General features: G+C 45.1%; 1 protein-coding gene across 5 annotated transcripts in view; it reads right to left on the minus strand.

Moving 5' to 3' along the window:
* Positions 1 to 19,696, minus strand: part of RGS3 (regulator of G protein signaling 3) — a 93,147-nt gene that overhangs the window by 39,723 nt on the left and 33,728 nt on the right. For all 5 annotated transcript variants that reach the window (XM_054997568.1, XM_054997567.1, XM_054997571.1 and 2 more), the window contains 7 exons: positions 16,133 to 16,214; positions 15,397 to 15,502; positions 12,725 to 13,070; positions 11,889 to 11,928; positions 5,996 to 6,180; positions 4,210 to 4,293; positions 1,675 to 1,786 (listed from right to left, as the gene is read on the minus strand). In XM_054997568.1, coding sequence (XP_054853543.1) covers positions 1,675 to 1,786; positions 4,210 to 4,293; positions 5,996 to 6,180; positions 11,889 to 11,928; positions 12,725 to 13,070; positions 15,397 to 15,502; positions 16,133 to 16,214 — 955 coding nt within the window. The remainder of the gene's footprint in view (positions 1 to 1,674; positions 1,787 to 4,209; positions 4,294 to 5,995; positions 6,181 to 11,888; positions 11,929 to 12,724; positions 13,071 to 15,396; positions 15,503 to 16,132; positions 16,215 to 19,696) is intronic.

Here is a 19,696-nt window from a genome sequence, read left to right on the forward strand (position 1 = left end):
AGAGGACTTGCCTTCTGCTGGTGAAGTTTATTTTCCATTCCCGTCATCTTTTGTTTGCTTTCACCTACCCACTCCCAGACAAGAAATCAAAGGGTTGAGTCCTGTGACTCCTTCACACTTACAGCTAAACTACACGAGATACCCAACACGTGTCGGGTTCCCACAAGTTTACCTGGGAAGTGTAGTTTGGACTTCCCCCCGAGCTCCTGGAGGAAAACCCGAGAGAAGCAGATTTTTGCACAAATTTTCAAAGAGTGTCTGAAGGCAGCTCGAACAGAGCCTTCTGCCACTGCTAGCTGCCTGTCTCTCTTTGGCCCCTGCCCCAACACTTTCCCGCCCATCCTTCTGATTCTGCTGCTGCTGCTCTGACTCCCCCCCCCCCCGAGCTACCATTTGAAAACCCGAGTGGAGCGGATTTTGAAAAAATCTACTCTGCTTGGGTTCTTCTCTGGAAGCTCGGGGGCAGGGGAGTTGTCAGAGCAGCAGCAGGGCCAGATGATAGGAGGGAAAGAGGCAGCAAGGGGAGCCCGAAGAGAGCCAAGCCTAAAGCTGACAGGCGGCTAGCAGTGGCTCCCCTCACTGGCTCTTTCCCTCCCATCCTTCTGGCCTTGCTGCTGCTGCTCTAGCATGTCCCTCCCCAGCTCCCAGAGGAAATCCCAAGCGGAGCTGATATTTGCAAGATTGCAAAAATCCACTCCGCTCAGGTTCTCCTCTGGGAGCCTGGGGGTAGGCCCGACTACACTTCCCCGGTAAACTTGCAGGAACTCGACATGTGTCAGGCATCTTGTGTAGTTTAGCTCTTAGTTTTCATTCAACAAAGAAAATTTTCTGCAACAAAAAAAAAAGGCTTCATCTGATAGAGAAGTCTTTCTCACTGGAAACAGCTGTTCTTCATTTGAGGGATTGTTTCTCTGTTGAAGGAAGACAGTCAAAGGATCCAACCCCCGCAAATGAGGTTGTTCTGAACTTGCTGGCCTCATCCTACCTTCCAGTTGCTTCTGCTGCTGACCAGTAAAACACTTTTCATGAAATGATGCTGTCTTAATTATAGATATTACCATCCACAAGGGAGGCTGGATAATTCTTGTTCGCAGTCTGGGGCATTTAAGTATTTGGAGATATTTGTTCTGAAAAAAGGTGCCTCTGGAGGAAAATGTAATAGTAGTTTTTACAATTCTGAAAAATGTAACTAGAGAGAATGTTCCCACTGCCATTTTTTGCCTAAGTGTTGATGTTTTCATTCATTGTATTACTGTATGAGCATAAGCTTTCTTAGGTGCAAACTGCTGAAATATATAATAATAAATACTAGAATTCTGAGTCAACCAATGACAGTAGTAGGTGGTTTAGGAGTGGCAAAGGCTTGCCCGCTTCAGCATCAATATATAGATAACATTCTGGAATTCATTGCAGCAAGATGTGGCGCTTAGATTTTATTTTTAAGGATTAGAAACATTCATGGAGATAGGCTCATCAGCCAGTCGAGCAAAATGGAACCTCCATGTTCAGAGGCAGTCTGCCTCCAATGCCAGGTACTGAGTGCCAAGAGACATCTGCTGGAAACAGAGTGCTGGATTTGATGGATATGGATCCAGAAAAGCCTCTCCTTTTCCCGCAGTCAAATGGCCTGCAAGGATACAGACAACGGGCCCCACTGTGGCATGGCAGACTCACCCTCTTGCAGTCTGACATCCTGCAGGTAAAGGGGGTTCCGGAGGACGTTGCAGCGCCCTGGCTCGTCTTCTTTGGTGAACAGCAGCAAGTCTGAGTAGATGAAGAGCGTCACCTGGGTAAGGCAGGAAAGAAGTCAAGGTTCTAGGCTTGTAGGGCTGGAAAGAATTAGAACGCTCCAACAGACAAGCAAATGATTGTATGCATATTAAAAACACCATCCTTAGCCAGCCCAACTCATGCAAAGTCTAAGGCTTCATTTTTGGATATTTTTCAAAAAGTGACTCTTTTATTAATAACAAAGAGAGAATTGCAAAAAAAAACCCCATTAATTACAAAGCCAGCTCAGAACAAGTCTAAGGCTTGATTGAAACTTGATCCCAGCAAGGCAAAAGAACTTCCTTGCGACATTACCTGGGCTGCTATGGTGCAAAACAGCAGAATGACAGTCAATCGCTGATGGGATTTTGCACTCACGGAGCATCTCATTTAAAAAGAGTATCCTTGCTTAGCACGGTTAGCCATCATGTTTAAATGAGACGTCCTGCAAGAAAGTGCTTTCGCTTCAGCCAGCATCACCTTTAAAGTAGTTCTATGGCTCTTCTTCAGGGCTTTATTTGTTGTTTTTTAAAGAGAACAGATTGCAAAAATAAGATCTCTGGTGTTTTAAAATAGTCTAAATTCCAACTAGTTTGCAACTATTAGATCTGGGACACAACAGTATCCTTTCCCCTTTCTGGCACTAATCAATTCTGTCCACCCCAATGTATTGGTAGAGCGCTGCCACCCGTCCCCTCTCACCCATGTTTCCTTTAAGGTAAACAGGTCGTGTGCCAAGGGAATGCTGAACATGGAAGTCCTTCAGTGCTACAGACCCGGAAACCCACAACCCTGATTTCGGAAGGTCACAAGTGTGGGAACTGCTATCAAGTCTAGACAGGATGTGATTGAAGCCGGATTAGGGATCCAGAGAAAGGACCGGTTCTGGCACAGATCCACACACACACACTCCGTAACCACCACCTCCATCTTCTCCATTTCATTTTATTTATGTATTTATTCATACTCTTTTACCCAACTTCTTAGAAAAGGTCTTACAGTGTCTTCCATAAAAGGCAAAAAGCAACACATTCACCATCATAATGATAATCAAAGGTAGCACAGACAACGGCGCTATTTTTTAAATTTATGTATAGCCCGCTTTTCTCGCCAATAGGGACTCAAAGTAGTGTACGACATTGTTCTCCATTCTGTTCTCAAAACAACCACCCTGCGAGATAGGCTAGGCTGAGAGTGTGTGACTGGCCCAAGCCCACCCAGCGAGCTTCCATGGCAGAGCAGAGAGTTGAAATCCAGGTCTCCCAGATCCTCAATCTGACACTCTAGCGACCACATCATGCGCAACAACTCATATCATAGCCAAACTCAGCAAGAACACCAAAAAATCTGCCGAATGTGTTGATAGAGAAGAAATCACTCTCTGAGAAAAAGCCTTCATGGGTGGTGGGGGGAGCAGTTTACACCAGCTGTACTTCCGATATTGTGGGGTACATCCTGTATGATCTCTTTGAAAGATCGTAATGCACGAGGCTGTCCAAAGGGCAGCAACCTGCCTGATCCCTTCTATGACTTTCTTCAGACTGCAAGTGGGAGACTGCTTGCTTGCATCTTATCTAGCTCATGGCTAGACATAAAACACTTCTCCCTTTCATGCTAGCTTTCTACATGCAGAGAGTGCTTTAAAAAAAAAACTTCGTGGCGCTTTCAAACATTATTCCAAATCTATGAATGAATTAATAGGGCTGAGAAGACCAGGAGATCTCATGTGACAGGGAGTAGGGGGTTTTCCTTGGACTGCTCCTATATGCTTTTCGCTGCAGCTTGGCACACAGAAATACAGCAAACGGGGCTTTACTCACCACTTGAAGCTTTTCCTGACAATGGAGATGGTAGTAGGGGGATTCTGTGTGCCAGTCCAGTATCCAAGGCACAGGAGCAGAAAAGAAGCCTAGTAGTGAGCTGACCCAGCATTTGCTTTTCCCAGGTGAGCCAGCACCTCAGGGCAGCTCCGATGTGAGGCAGGTGCACAACAAGAGCACCAGTCACACACAAGGCAGCATTTCTTAGTGGTTAGATCAGGACTGAGCTTGAAGGTTCATTTGAGCTATGAAGCTCCTTGGAGACCCTCGACCAGTCAGGCACTTTCTCTCCCCACAACCTACCTCACAAGGTTGTTATGAGGATAAAACAAGGGAAGGTAGAATCATGAATGCCATTCCAAGCTCCTTGGAAGAAGTAAACATACAGGTGATTCCACAGCTTCTGCTATGATAAACCCTCAAAAGCGGAGGGGTTTGCTTTTGTTAAGACTTTGCTCTTTTCCCATGTTCCTGCTTCGCCAGCACAGGAGATTGAATGCATCCTTTGTTTTCTTTGCTATCAAGGAGTTATGAGAGCAAATATTGGCTTGTTTCAGTTTGGACTTAGTGTTAATAACAGGGCACATTGATGGAGGGAGGGGAAGGCCAAGATTCTTACCTTTGTCGGCTTGTTTCTGGTCTCATGAAGAAGCAGCTCTTCTGACAAAAGCAGCGTTCGCACTGGATTGCAAAGATCAAGAGGCTATAAAATAAGGGAAACACACATTTGGGGATTTTGCTCACACACGGAACTTTCCTCCCTCCCCCCCGCCCCGCCAAGAGCCACATCCACTTCTCATTCCCTGCACACAAAACACCTCTTGCAGATAGAAAGTCCACAGTCCTGCAAAGTGATAACAAGGGGCGGGAGTGTTTTGTGAGTGGGGAGAGAGGAACGACAACTTCACACTTCAAACACCTGCGTCATGCAGGAGCTAAGAAAAGAACCGGTGTTCTCTGCTTTCTGCAGAACTGAGGCCACAAGTGGAAAGCTTAGCCACCACAGCAGCAGCAGCGGGCCTGGTGAGATGTGTGGGAAGCAGGAAGTCTTCGCAAAAGGAGCCCACGTGGGAGAAGAGAGGAAGAACCCTACTGAGGGTAGCCTCCTTCCCTACCACAGCTGCCACCTCCAACAGCTGTTGGCACCTTGGTTTATGAATGGGTGCTGGAAACTGACAGTTGAAGCTTTTACCAAGATCCCCCAAATTCACCATGCTTGACCTTCTCTCCCTTTGCTATGATTATGTTAAGAACGGCTTGACCAGATGAGCAAACTAGGTGGCTTTCCAGGGCAGCACATCCAACCATCTGTCAAGTGCACTTCTATCCTGAACTCCCTCCAGTGAGCTCAGGATAGCATATATAGGACCAGGGCTTTTTTTCAGCAGGAATGCAGGGGAACAGAGTTCCAGAACCTCTTGAAAATGGTCACATGGCCGGTGGCCCCACCCCCTGATCTCCAGACAGAGGGGAGTTTAGATAGCCCTCCGCAAACTCCCCTCTGTCTGGAGATCAGGGGACGGGGCCACCAGCCATGTGACCATTTTCTTCGAGGGCAACCCACTGAGTTCCGCCACCTCTTTTCCCAGAAAAAAAGCCCTGTAAAGGTCCCCCATTTTATTTTCACAACAAGCCTGAGAGTGTGTGACTGTCCCAAGGTCACCCAATGAGCTTGACAACGGAGCAAGGATTTGAACTTGCATCTCCCAGATCCAAAGTCCAACCCTCTAACCACTACAACCTTATGTCAGACACAGCACTCGTGTCAGGTCTCTTAGGCTTCATCCAGAAAAAAAACGCTTTCTGCATAAGCCCAAAGTGGGCTCCAATGTTTCCTGAAATTTCACAGGAGTTCTGGGATGTCTTTTCATTCACAGGAAGATGTTGTACACTGCCCTCTATCACCATCAAGGTAGCCAGTGAGAAAGTCTGAAACAGACCTGACTTGTTTCTTCCTCTCTCTCACACTGGGTGCCTGTTGCATTCCTCACCCACAAAGTTTCTAATCCTCATTTTTCAGACCATAGTTGAGAACCACGAAGTGAGCGTCTCGTCTTCTGCCTGCTCTCACAATACTGCTTGCCTCCCTTTCATCCTCCGGACTTGAATAGGATTGCCAACTCCAGTTTAGGAAACTCACGGAGAGTCTCAGGAAGGAGCTCAGCTGCAATGCCATAGAAGCTGCCATTTCCTCCAACGGAACTGATCTCTGTCTTCTGGAGATCAGTTGCAATTCTGGGAGAACTCCAGGCCCTGCCTGGAGGTTGGCAACAGTAGGCTGCTCTCATTCCCTTGCCACAGTCAAGTACCTCCCTCAAGGAGGCCCTTTCCACTAGGCTTCCTGGTCACCTGCTGCCTTCATGTCACCAACCTCAGCAATGCCTAGAATCGCCTAAGAGACTCACCTGCACAAAGATGGGGAAGACGAGCACTTTGGGAGCCAGGGTCACATACGTGCCGTAACTGGAGTGTGGGATGTTGGGCCTCACCAGAGTGCAGTTCTGGGAGTTGCTGCCATGGCCCTTGATGGTCTGCACTGTCTTCATGAGCCGGGATTTCTTGCCATGAGACCCTCCTTTACATGGATTGCCTAGAAACAGGGCAGGGGAAAACAAGCGTGTGGGGAGTGCTGATATTTTTTGGTCATGTCTACCCCAGCTCATTCAATCTCTTCTAATAAATACCATAAGCAGCTTCATTTATTTACATTTTTATTTACTTTATTTATACCTCACATTTCTCCCCAACGGACCAAAGGGGCTCACACCATTCTCCTCAGTTCCATTTTGTCCTTACAACACCCCTGCGAGGTAAATTAGTCTGAAAGTATATGACTGCCCCAATGTCACCTGCAAGCTGGCAGAGTGGGGATTTGAACCTGGTTCTCCCAAATCTTAGTGTGACATTCTAACCACTACACAAGACTGCACCTTATACCATGTCTGCTTGTCCCAATTTGTGATTTGTTTCTGGGCATTTAGCACTTCAATTAGTATATCTTTACTACTGTTACTGCCAGACCTCATCTTGCTAGTAAGCTCGCTTGGAGAAACGATTTAACAACTGTATTGTCGAAGGCTTTCACGGCCGGAGAACGATGGTTGTTGTGGGTTTTCCGGGCTGTATTGCCGTGGTCTTGGCATTGTAGTTCCTGACGTTTTGCCAGCAGCTGTGGCTGGCATCTTCAGAGGTGTAGCACCAAAAGACAGAGATCTCTCAGTGTCACTGAGAGATCTCTGTCTTTTGGTGCTACACCTCTGAAGATGCCAGCCACAGCTGCTGGCGAAACGTCAGGAACTACAATGCCAAGACCACGGCAATACAGCCCGGAAAACCCACAACAACCATCGATTTAACAACTCTTGTCCCACCTAGACCAACTAAATGACATAGGGTGCTTATTCTTTTAAAAACAGTCATACGAAAGATATAATTCAGACAGGTACAGGCTCCTCCCCACCCCGCACATGACGAGCTGCCCTGGCCAAAATTCCTTCCACTTCAAAGCTTTTTTAAAAAAATAATATTTATAGATGGATTTCCAACAAAAAACTGCTTTCAAGATGGTTTATGAGTTTAAAAATACAAATAAAAACAGTCCATATGAAATGGAAAAACAACACAACTAAGGTAATAGAAAAGGAAAACAGAAAACTGCACAAAAGCAGTGAAAATAGTCATTAATCTTCAAACACCAAATGGTATAAAGGACTTTCACTTGCCTGTGAAATGAGACCAGGAAGGAACACATGCACAAGTCTGGAGACACCACAGAAAAGGCCCTTCCTCCTGGGTGGTGGCAACTTTGCCTCCCTAAAAGAAGGAACTTAGAAGTCCCTATTCTATTCCTTGGTTCAATCATCAACCAAAAGGGAGACCACGATGAAGAAATAAGATGATTGAGACTTGGAAGAGCAGCTGTGAGGGAGCTAGATAAAGATGTCTCTCTGGGAACCAAGATCAAGATAATCCAAACTATGGTATTCCCCATTATTATGTATGGATGTGAAAGTTGGACAGTGAAGAAAGCTGACAGGAAGAAAATTGATTCATTTGAAATGTGGTGCTGGAGGAGAGTTTTGCAAATACCATGGATGGCCAAAAAGACAAGGAAGTGGGTACTAGATCAAATCAAGCCTGAATTCTCCCTAGAAGCTAAAATGACAAGACTAAGGCTATCGTACTTTGGCCACATCATGAGAAGACAAGATTCTCTGAAAAAGTCAATAATGCTAGGAAAAGTGGAAGGCAGTAAGAAAAGTGGAAGACCTAAAACGAGATGGGTTGACTCAATAAAGGAAGCCACATCCTCTAGTTTGCAGGATCTGATCAAGTCTATTATAACAGGACATTTTGGAGGTCTTTCATTCATAGGATCGCCATAGGTTGGAGGCAACTTGATGGCACATAACACACACACAAAGTCCCTGAAGCCCTTCCCTCCTATGCATCTGGTTCTGCCCCTGCCTAGAAGAAAAGCTTTAAATCATGTGGGCTCAGTGTGTGGTTAAGCACCTACTCACAGATCTTCATAACAGTTGTCCGCTTGCAACAGCTACCTAGTTCACCAATCTTTTTGTCCTTTATGATTTTACAGTCCTCTAAAGTGACAAAGTGTGCGCATGTGTGCATACAGTTGGTCTGATTTGGAAGATAGTGTTTGCACCCTCAGAAGAGCAGCCAAGCAATTGTTATACGTTGGAGCACTAGTGTGTGTGCTTGTAATAATGATTTTTATGCTCTGCTTTTCATAACATCATTTTTAGTCATAGACAACAAACTCCAGTAGTTGTTCCAGGAAGTTTTCAAGTTAATCAAAACTCTTCTTTAAGTTTAATCTTTGGGGGGGGGGGATGTTGTTGGACAGGATGGGAAAAGCTCATCTTAACTCTGCCCAAGCCTTAGGAGAGAATGGAGGTGTTGCACCAAGTGCAAAAAAGATATCAGGTTGCGAACTGCAGAAGCTTTCCCAATGAAGACAAAAATGTCAGCAGGAATTCAGATCAGAAATTCAAAGCTGTACGTAGTTCCCCCCCACAAGCAATAGAAGAAAAATAAATTCTGCTAACTTAGCAGAGGAAGATTATTTCACACAGAATTTAGATCTGCTTGGTGCATCATCTTAGCTCTTCTTTTTTGGTATGAAGTCCACAAAAACCTCCATGCAGCTTTAACTGACTTGGAACACCCAGAAACGGTCGAGGAATTGTTTTCGTTACTTATTTATCCACTGCACGGCCCTAGAGCAAAACTTTTCCAAGAGTCAATAGGAAACGGAGCCTAACGGAAATGTTGAGTCAAACCAGGTTATTGTTGGCCAGCCGAAGGCATTTCAGCAAATTTCCTACACTGCCATTCCTGCTGCAGAGAAGCTGGAAAACAAAATTGCTGGGGCACAGTTTCCATTGCTTCTATTTTGCATTCACACTGGCTTTCTGATACAACACTGGCTTGAAAGGTTTCCTCTGTTTTGCAGAATTCAGTTTTCGGATATCAAGAGAGTATACTAGACACAGGATGATAACATTGTCATTGGTCCAGGCCACCACAGACCAAACCGCAAGGCAGTCCCCCCACAGCAGATTTTGAGAGCCAACAGCAGCCATGTAAGAAAGTGATCCAGCACAATTTTAATACTGGGTTTCTAGTAGTCTGCACATTTTTGAAGACTTTTATGTTGTTTTATACCTTTATCATGCTTTATTTTGTAAGTCACCTTCTTTTATTTATTTATTTTCACCCTGCCTTCTTATTATTAGTGGTTAGAGTGTCAAATTACTACGACCACGAAACCTGGGTTCAAATCCCCACTATGCCAAGGAAGCTTGCTGGGTTACCTTGGACCAGTCACTCTTTTTCTCAGCCTAACCTACCTCACAGGCTCATTGTTGTGAGGATAAAATGGAAGAGGGGAGAACATTGTTGTAAGCTGCTTTGAGTACCCATCAGAGAGGAAAAAAGGTATAAATATCTAAATAAATATTGCCTTTCCTATAAGCCCACTAACGGGTGCTTTGGCAAGCTTTCCTCCCCCCCCCCCATTTCCACCCCCATCCCATCTGCAATGCAAAGTCAGTAATAATGACCTACCTTATAAGGTTCTTGAAAGGATTACAGAAAGGCACAGTACATGAAACACCTTGAATGCTTAAAAGTGCTGAAAAAATACCAACCATTTGCAAATCGTCCTGTGTTTCTGTCTGTTTTCTCCTCCTGAATTAATTCGCTAGCAGATGGGAAAGGGAAACTGAGAAGCGGGGGTCGGTATAAATGGTTATGTCTGGGGAAGCTGCAACCTTTAGGCTGAACTTCCCCCAACCCCTTCCCTCTAGGAACTGCACAGGGGGAAAAACATTGCTGTTCCCCTGCTTCCAGAAGCCTTAGTAGTATCAGCAGCCATGATGCCAATCTAGTCCCAAACCTCTGGGCAAACCTCACAACCAACGCCCTTCACACTAAGAAATGCATGGCAGGGGGCCATGTGCTGAGGGAAAGAAAGGAATGGGAAGCTAAACCTGGCCCTGTCCACTCTCTCAACTCCATTTCCATCATGACTGCCAGATTTTCACACTCATCTATCTAGCTATATTCAAAGGGCATTCCTCGATCCATGACATGCTGGGAAAGAGGGAAAGCAAATGAAACTGCAGCCCTCTTGGAACCATGTAGCAGACACCCATGGCCAGCTTGCACAGATAGCATGGCTGGAGGAACAGATAGGGCCTGCTCCAAAGTAAATAAGTCTGGCTTATTCCATTAGCTGTTCGGAAAGAGCTTGTTTGTTCTGAGGTAAACAACCGTCCAGACAGAGCAAGTTAATTGGCAAGGGCTCAGAACAAGCTTCTGCTTGCCATTTGCCCAGCGACTAGTCCCAGGTGGGGAAGGGAAGGCCACAAACACTTCCAAAATCCACTGAGAGAGACCAGCAAGCTTTTAGGAGTTCTTTTGATGCTTCTTAGCCAGCAGCTACTAAAATGACTGCAATAATAATAATACTTTGCATTTCTACAGCACAATTTTTAACATTCAAAGAACTTCCTGTATATTTCAGGTGAAATTCTTACAACAGCTCCATCAGGTTAGCCAATATTGTCATCCTCTCTACAATGCAGATAGCAGAGGCTGAGGGTGAAAACCAGCAGATCATCCAGTGTCCAAACTACTGAGATGTTCAAGTTCCATGACTGGAACACCCAGGGTATATTTGGCCTTGCCTGAAAACATCCATAGGGGGCTTAATATAGATCAGGAAAGGAGTTCTGGTGAAAGAAAGTTAACCTGCCCTGTACTATTTCCCTGACAAAGGATACGCCCCCCCCCCCCTATGACAATTTCAAACCCGAATACAGAAAAAGGTAGGCACAATATGCGTGTTTGTCTTTTTCCCATACTACGCCCTAAAATGGCCCAGGGAGGCCATTTGTGATTGGAGAAACGAAGGAGAGGAGGGTGAATTAACACCCCTTATCCAGAGCCTTGATCTATTTTCCCCACAGCTGCTTTCCTGGGCAAAATAAAACATCCAGAGTTCCACTCAAAGATCTCCAAAATCATTCATAGTTTGGCCCTAAGATAACCTCATGATTTTGTGGCTGAGACATAACTTGACCAAACTAGAGGGAACACTGCGATTACCTCAAGGCAAACTTAAACAGCCAACACAGAGAAGAAAGCATATCTAGATAATGTATAGTCCTGATGTTATAACACAAAAAACAGTTTTATTTATATACTGTTTTTTTAAAGCTGAAAGGCTGTAATGGTTTTGTACACAGATAGACTTTTCAAAACAAGGCATCTGCCGCAAAACTCAGCACTTCAATGGAATTCTAGTATTTTCTTTATTTTGATTATAACCACTGTTTCAAAAGTAACCTCATGGATGCCAATGAAACACAGGCAGACTTCAACTTCATAAAGGGACTGAAGGTTTACACATTATTTTCGCTTTCACCAGGAATTAACTAGGTCCATTTATTATGGGGAATGGAAGTAGCTACTTTCTGATGAAACAGAGGAAGTGTAACAATGCACAAACTAGCCATCTACTTGTAACACTATGGAAGACTTCCTAGGTCATTAGTTCGACAGAAAATGATGGCTTCAGGCTCAAAGCACTTTGTACATGAGAGTGAGCCGAACAGGATACTGAGATTCAAAATGCAGACTTCTCATCCGACATCTGTCCTTACTACACTGCTTATTATTTCATTTAATGCTCCTTCCAATGCCTGTCTACTAGAAAAAGCCAGAGCCTCAGGCCTCACATGCCCAAACAAACCCAAGAGCTAAACTCACCTCCAGGGGCTTTGCCCTCCTGGTAGACGGGCCTCAGAAGCTGAAAGAAACAAAAACAGAGAAACTGGAGTTCCTTTCTCCATGAAAGGCACCACTGGAGCTATTAAATTCTCCACAGAATTTATTGTTGGGAGCAGAATTTAGCAACTGGGAATCCTTGGCTTTAGTTTTCTAATTAGAGAACAGCATTTTGAACAAAATGTGGACCCCCCCACCCCCCCACCCCACACAAAAAACCTGCTCCAGGAAGCCTGAGGACAGTCAGCAGGCCCTGCCCAGCGCCCTCTTGGAAATGTGCTAACAAGAACAAGGAGCCCAGACTGGTGGAGGTGATAGAGGTGGAGGTGATAGAGGCTCATTCTAGAGAAGCAGCAAGTGGTAAAACAGTTCTGACTGTATGTAGAGGATTCCCTATTTGAATACTTTTCCATATTAAAAAAAATTAATTTCCTCAAAAATCTAGCATGTCAGGGAAATGGCCATACTAGAATCTCCCTAGCATCTGATTTTCTGTGCGCAGGAAACTTTATTTGGAGGTGAGTATTCCATTCTGCGACCCACACCAGCAATCCAAGATGGTCCATTACGGGAATACTTCTACTATGCAATGCTTGGGGTTTTTTTAACCTGGGGCAAGTGAAAAGGGCAATGCCAACTCTTGACAACTGGCTCTGCTTCAGCCCATGTGGGGCACCTTTTCTGAGAGGTGTAATGAAGCCTTAATGGCTAAGTAAACAGGAAGGTTGGATGGGGCTGAGAAACAATTTCGGCTACTAGAAGAGCACAAGTGAGCAGTGGGACTGGCAGGGTTGGATCCTATTCTAGGGTGCCCATACCTGGCTTCCTGGATTGAGGGGTGCCAGAATGATGTAGTTCTTGTCCCCGCCACTAGAGGGCGGGCGTGAGAGCGGGGGCATAGTACGCTGGGTGGCTTTCCCAAGTTCTGTGTAGCGCTCCCAGCCGTTCAGCACCAGCCCCTCGTTGCCATCATACACAACATGGCAGCTTTGGCGGTGTTCAGGGAGACGTGGCCGCAGCAAGCTGTTCTTTTCCCGCTTGTTGGGCGGAGACTGCAAGTCATAAGTCGATTTGCAAGAGGAGCGGCGGATGACGCCTTCTAGGCCAGGTTTCACCCGAGGGACAATGCGCCAGACCAGAAGAATGATCTCCTGTGAACAGTTCCTGTAAGAGATACAGGTGTGAGAGGGTGGGTTACTATAAAAGATGGGCCTGACAGGGTTCAGAAGAACCTCTCCAAAGACATAGGAGGCTCCATGAGATAGTATCAAGCTAAGTTCGCTCATGACCAGATGATTTCTGAACCCACAGGCCCATCATCATAAGAGCTCAGTCCAGACCTGCAACTCTCTCCACGCATACCCTCAAAGGCTCCCCTGACTCTGCGCTTTAGAGAGCCTTTCACAGATGACAGATCTAGTGACAGCTATTCACAATGATATCTAATTAGAGGATATCACATGAAAATTAAATGGAACTTCCACGTGCCTGAGGCAGTATACTCAAGCACCAGGGAAGGGGAGTGTTGTCGTAAAGCCCTAACTGTGAACTTCCTCAGGCAATCAGGTATGAATTGGGAAGAAAAGACTAGACAAATGAATGGAGGATCTATCTACCAGTGGTGATAGTTAAAATGGAACTCCCTTGTTCAGGGGCAGTCTCTCTCTGAGTTCCAGATTATTATCAAGAACAGCCATTGTCTTTATGCCTCAATAGGACGAGAGTATAATGGAATGGTTCAGGAAGTCTCTTTTGTAAAGGCAACAGGACTATAGTCTATGTCACTGTGTACGGCATATATTATCTTGCTCCTCCTGCATTATCTTCTGCTTTTGTAATTCCATTTTCTGTAGCGTTTGACATAACATGTCTAGGGTTGCCAGCCTCCAGGTAGTCAGGAAAAAAGATCAAAGATCTTCTGCAGAACTGTAAACAATAGATAACACTTAAAGTGCACCATGCAAAGGCAATTAATTCAAGAGATTGAATAACATGTATTTATACTACTAAAGTGCAAGGTGCATGAAATATATCAGGTTGTAATTCAATGTACAATTCACATCCAACAATAATTATGCAATGCAATTAAACCTGAAGACAGATCATGTATAAGAGGAGTATACTTCTACTACTCAAAAGAAAATAAGGCTGGAGAGTCCACAAAAGTTTCTCAATTCCAATACTCCTTTCACAGATAGTCCTCTTTGCTTCCCTACTTGTAGGTGTAACGTTGCAACTCCCAGATGGGAGACAGCAGAAGGACTGTCCAGCCGAGGAGGAGGGGTCTGCAGCTGCTGAGAAATGCTCAGCAGGGGGCTACCTTCTCTCCTGTTTCGGCAATCTTTCTTACAAGCATCTGGGAAGCCTATTATGGCCATTCATTTCAGAAAGTTGCCAACTGACTAACTGGAGATGGAGATTCTTGCTGTTCCTGAATGCTCTTGAGAAAGATTGCTGAAACGGGAGAGCAGCTAGCTCCCTGTCGAGCGTTTCTCAGCAGCTGCAGACCCCTCCTCCTCAGCTGGACAGTCCTTCTGCTGTCTCCCATCTGGGAGTTGCAACATTACACCTACAAGTAGAGAAGCAAAGAGGACTATCTGTGAAAGGAGTATTGGAACTGAGAAACTTTTGTGGACTCTCCAGCCTTATTTTCTTTTCTTTTGAGTAGTAGAAGTATACTCCTCTTATACATAATCTGTCTTCAGGTTTAATTGCATTGCATAATTATTGTTGGATGTGAATTGTACATGGAATCACTACCTGATGTATTTCATGCACCTTGCACTTTAGTAGTATAAATACATGTTATTCAATCTCTTGAATTAATTGCCTTTGCATGGTGCACTAAGTGTTATCTATTGTTTACAGTTCTAAGGAAGATCTTTGATCTTTTTTCCTGCCTGCTTGTTCCGCGGATTCCCCTTCTGGTGTTGATTTGGAGCCTCCAGGTAGTGGCTGGAGATCTCCCAGAATTACAACTGGTCTCCAGGCCACAGAGATCAGTTCAGAGAAAATGGCTACTTTGGGGGGTGGACTCTATGCAATTATGCCATGTCAAGTTCCTTTCCTTCCCCAAACTCCATTTTCTCCAGGTTTCTCTAGATTTCACCCCCTAGATCTCCAGGAATTTCCCTACTTGGAGCTGGCAACCCTAAGCATGTCTGATTGTTTTTGCAATGTTTCTAATTTTTGTAATCTTGAAGCACTGCCTCGTGCTATTTGACAGCATGGTTTTACACTGGATAACCTGCCAGGAGTCTCAGTAAGAAAAGGGAGGATGCTATAAATAAAGTAAGTAAATAAATAAAATCATGGGCTCCCAGAGGCATTTGGAAGGCAACTGTTGGGAAGAAACAAGATGGGCCTTGACAATCCTGTAGAGATCTCACAGGAGTCCCTCATTCCCACCCCTCTCTCCCTAACTCAATACACTCAGAGCTCGGCTGCACCACAGCTGAACCACCCATCACAACACATGTGCCATAGTCACCGGATCTCATGCGCCAGCTCCACACATTTCCAGTGCTCAACAGGCTGCTCGTTGAGTTGAAGGACAGTGTCCAGTTGCTGCAAGCCGGCCTTCTCTGCAGGACCACCTGTAAGAGAGCATGTGCTGGAGGCTTATCTACATACAGAGCTTATCCACATGCAAGTTTTAAAGATACTCATTTATTTATACCCATGGCCTAGCCTCTCCCCTCCCCCCCCCGGCAGAGCAGGGGACAAAAGCAGTCTCCTGCCTCCACTTGCACCTGCCCATTCCTGGGGTTCAGGTTGCTGCTTTAGCAGTAGCTGTTCACACCCACCCTGTGCATGGCTTAATGATGGATAATCATGCCTTTCCCATCCAAGGCTTGGCTAGTTGACTTCTGGCAGCAGGTCCTGCCTGTCTCACCCAGGGAAAGGGCTGCCCCTTGCTTAGGCCTGGTACAGAGCAGGAGGGAAGTAGCAGTGATTCTGGGGGCCCCATCCTGAATTTTTGCCCAGCGTCCCGGAATCACTAAGACTGCCCTTAGGGAGGGTAGGACTCTCTTAACAAAGAATTTTTAGCATGTGTGCCTAAATACAATGATCAGGATAGTCGTAGCATAAATGTGCCCTTTCAATATAACACTGAGTGGGGAGCATGCAGCAGGTGTCAGGAGACTCTTGATTTTTTTTTAAAGGCTACCATCATAAACCAAACCAACCAACTGATCATTCAGACTCACTACCTCCAGTCTTACCAGAGTCAACAGCCTGCACCCGGACAGGCGAATCACAGCAGATGGTGAACCCAAAGCCATTCTTTCCGCGTGGGATTGTTATCTGAAAGAAAACATCAAAATTGCACATTTTGCTAGGTTTTTAAAAATAGTGTTGGTCACAGGGAACAACCCTTCCCTAATCAGAGAAGGGCAACATCTGGGGCTTGGAACATGGATCCACATAGGATGGGAGTTGGACAGCCTAGAGAGGCCCTGCATAAGCTCCCATCTTAATACTGTGACCAGCCGTATTAGGGGCCCCTTTGCTCTGTTCTTGTGGCCCAGCTTCAGGAACTTTCCATTTTCCTAACATGGACAGTTAGCAGAAAGGTTAAACCAGTAGGCAGAAAGGTTAAACCCAGGATCATCAAGCCCACTTCCATTACCACAGAAGTTGTGCTACCTAAACCACATCCGCAAGCCAAGCGGGGAGGATAACACCACAGCAGCTATTATTAAGAATCTGTCATATCCTCCTGCCAACTCAAGGGACTTTCCAAAAGTGAGAAGTCATACAATCATTCTGTGGTGTGAGCCTTTAAAAGCATTTGGAGCAAAGATTTTGGTTCCATCAGATAACATCGGGGGCATCCATCTCTTGGTCTTCTCCAAAGTTGGCCACTCCCCCAGCTAAATTTCTAAGCTAAAGATAAGCTGCCTTTAGACATCAAGAACAAACTATAACTTATTGGTGGTGAGAAAGTTTCAGGTGGATAAGCCTTGTTGGTCTGTAGAAGAAAAACAAGATTTGGGTCCAGTAGCACCTCAGAGACCAACTTGATCTCCATGGTGGGAGCTTTCAAGAATCAAGGAGATTTGACTCTCAAAAGCTCACACCCTGGAAACCTAGTCGGTTTCTAAGGTGCTACTAGATCTACATCTTGGTGGTGAGAAACTCAGCAAGGCTCCCACCTCCCTCCCATTTTCCCCCTTGCACGCCAGTACTGAAGGCAGTAAAGCTCAGTAAAAACTAACTATAATTTGTTGTGACATATGAATTGGACACTTTAACAAGTTGCCTTTTATTTCTTGCTTAAAAACCCAGATTCCAAACTATGGTTTAATTCTGGCTTAGAATCTTTGTTTGCAGGCAAGAAACATGTCACTGTTTGTTAAAGTGCCCGTCTTCAATGTTTAGCCAATGACATTGAATTGCGTCCAGCTATTACAGTATTAATGTCAGACAGGGGTTAACCTGTCTGGCCTAGGAGGCAGAAGTTACATAGTTGCAGTTTAATGTCTGACAGGAATTAGCCTGTCAGTTATGGAAGGTAGGGAAGTTACATAGTTATAGTTTAGTTTTCTAGCATTGAAAGGCTGTCAAAGCCAAGAGTTCCGTTCCACAGGAAAAGGGAGGGGCAAGGAGTATATAGTCAGCATTGTTACAGTTAAACAGTCATTCTCGGCAATTGCCTTATGTTCGTGGGTTGTACTGTGATTCCTGAATTTAAAAAATCCATTTACTGAATCTGTCTCGGCCTGATCTGATCGGTGCAGATTTGGGAAGATACATGGAACCGAAACTGGCATTGACAATCCAATGGAACAGCGGAAATGCTGTGTGACAGGCAGCCTCCCATAAGGGCCCTCCCTCAAGTGCCCCACGGAGCATATCCATTCATTGGGCCAAGTTGCTTAGAATCACGTCTCTTGTCAAGTCCTAGTGATTCCAGAGATGTCCGCCAAGTTTCCTGTTTGAGCAACAAAGGAGAAAGATCTGCCCTTCCGATTTCTGGGAAAGGCAGCCAGAAGGAAGATCCCTATTGAAGGCCTCCCTTGTGAGCCGCCGGAGTCTGGCCAAAGGAGCCATAAGTTCAAAGAGATTTCATTAATGCCACTTTCTACCTTGGGCTCTAAAAAAAAGTGCAGATAGTGCCAGGAGCCATAGTGCAGGCAGCCCCAAAGATGAGAAGACATGGAAAACATCCAACAATAGCTTGCAGCAAACCCACTAAAGTTGAAGAGGAGTTTAGAGGCTTTTTTCAGTTTCCCTTCATTCAGCAAGAGGGGAAAGCTTATGATGTCTCAGTCATACACATACTCAGTCACCTGCTCACAGGATGTCAATGTTATTAAGGCACTTCCACAACAGAAGAAAGCTAAAATTTTGTATTTGGAACGGGTGGGGCTTAGATCAGTGGTAGAGCATCTCGAGGTTCAGTTTCCAGCATCTCCATCTTAAAAAAGATCAGGTAATATAGGGTGTGAAAGACCTCCGCCTGAGACCCTACAGAGCTGCTGCCAGTCAGAGTAGACAGTACTGACCTTGAAAGACCAATGGTCGGAACCAGTATAAGGCAGCTTTGTGTGTTCATGAATGATACCTGTATGAGAAATGTCTGGAATTCATGCCTAAAGGTCAGGATATGGAATAAAACTGACATGTAGGCTGGGCTTTACCTGCCTGGTGGTGGAAAGTACCATCCAATTTATTTTATTATGCTGGTCTAGGACTGTTTTTAAAAAATGATTATTTTATTTATTTATGTCATTTATAGCTAACTTATGGCAACCCGGTAGAGTTTTGAAGGAGTGGGACTAACAGAGGTGGTTGTCTCCGCATTGCATGGACTTCCTCGGTGGTCTCCTATCCGAGTACTAACCAAGACTGACCCTGCGTAGCCTCCAAGATCTGATGAGATCAGGCTAGCCTGGACCATCCAGGTCAGGGCTGTATGGGCTTCGTGAGACAACTCTTGAACCATCTTCGTATCCAGCTTGCACCCTGACCCAGGAAACTGTAAGAGCTGGGAGTTTCAGTCAAAGGAATACTAGGGGAAAGGCAGGCAGTGCCTTCTCCAGATAAGGCAGCCAAAGTCACGGAATTCAAGAACTGGGAGTTAACACAGAGCTGTTCAAAGTTTAACCCAAGCTCTAAGTCACGGCTACAGACCCACTAGCTCCCTTTCTCCTCCAGTCAGCTACAGAAGTAGGGTTGCACCATGGGAAAGCTTTTTTGAGGGAATTAGATAAATTTATGGGGGGCAGGTTTAACAATGGCTGTTAATCATGATTCCTAGCAATGGAACTTCCATGTTAACAAGCAGTATACCTCCAATAGTCAGCAACAAGGTCAAGCAAAAAAAGATCTGCTTTCTCTGTCTTGTCCTGCTTAAGAAGGTAAGATTAGCTAAGCATTGTTTCTGAACCAGGACACTAGTTTTTATGAGATAAAAAGAAATGTGAATATAAAGTCATACACACACACACACACACAAAGCCACAACAAAATGGAAGCTACATGCAAGGGGCAGTGCAGTGCAGTTCCAGGTGAGTCCACATCTCAACTCAGCTATGATCTCACTAGGTAGCTTTAGGCAAGCCACTCTCTGTCATCTGCAGTTCCCCCATCTGTCATATGGGGATAATCATAGCCTACCTTACAGGGGTGTTCTAACATAGCAGAGATAATGTTTGTTTCAAAGAGCAATATGTAAATACTAACTATTAGCATATTATTGTGGTTACATCTCTCGTGCAGACCTTCCACCACCCACTACAGCCTCAAATTTGGCAAGGGAGACTTCAGTCTAAAGGCATATG

Source organism: Eublepharis macularius, chromosome 14 (assembly GCF_028583425.1).
Source record: "Eublepharis macularius isolate TG4126 chromosome 14, MPM_Emac_v1.0, whole genome shotgun sequence".
Taxonomy (NCBI): domain Eukaryota; kingdom Metazoa; phylum Chordata; class Lepidosauria; order Squamata; family Eublepharidae; genus Eublepharis; species Eublepharis macularius.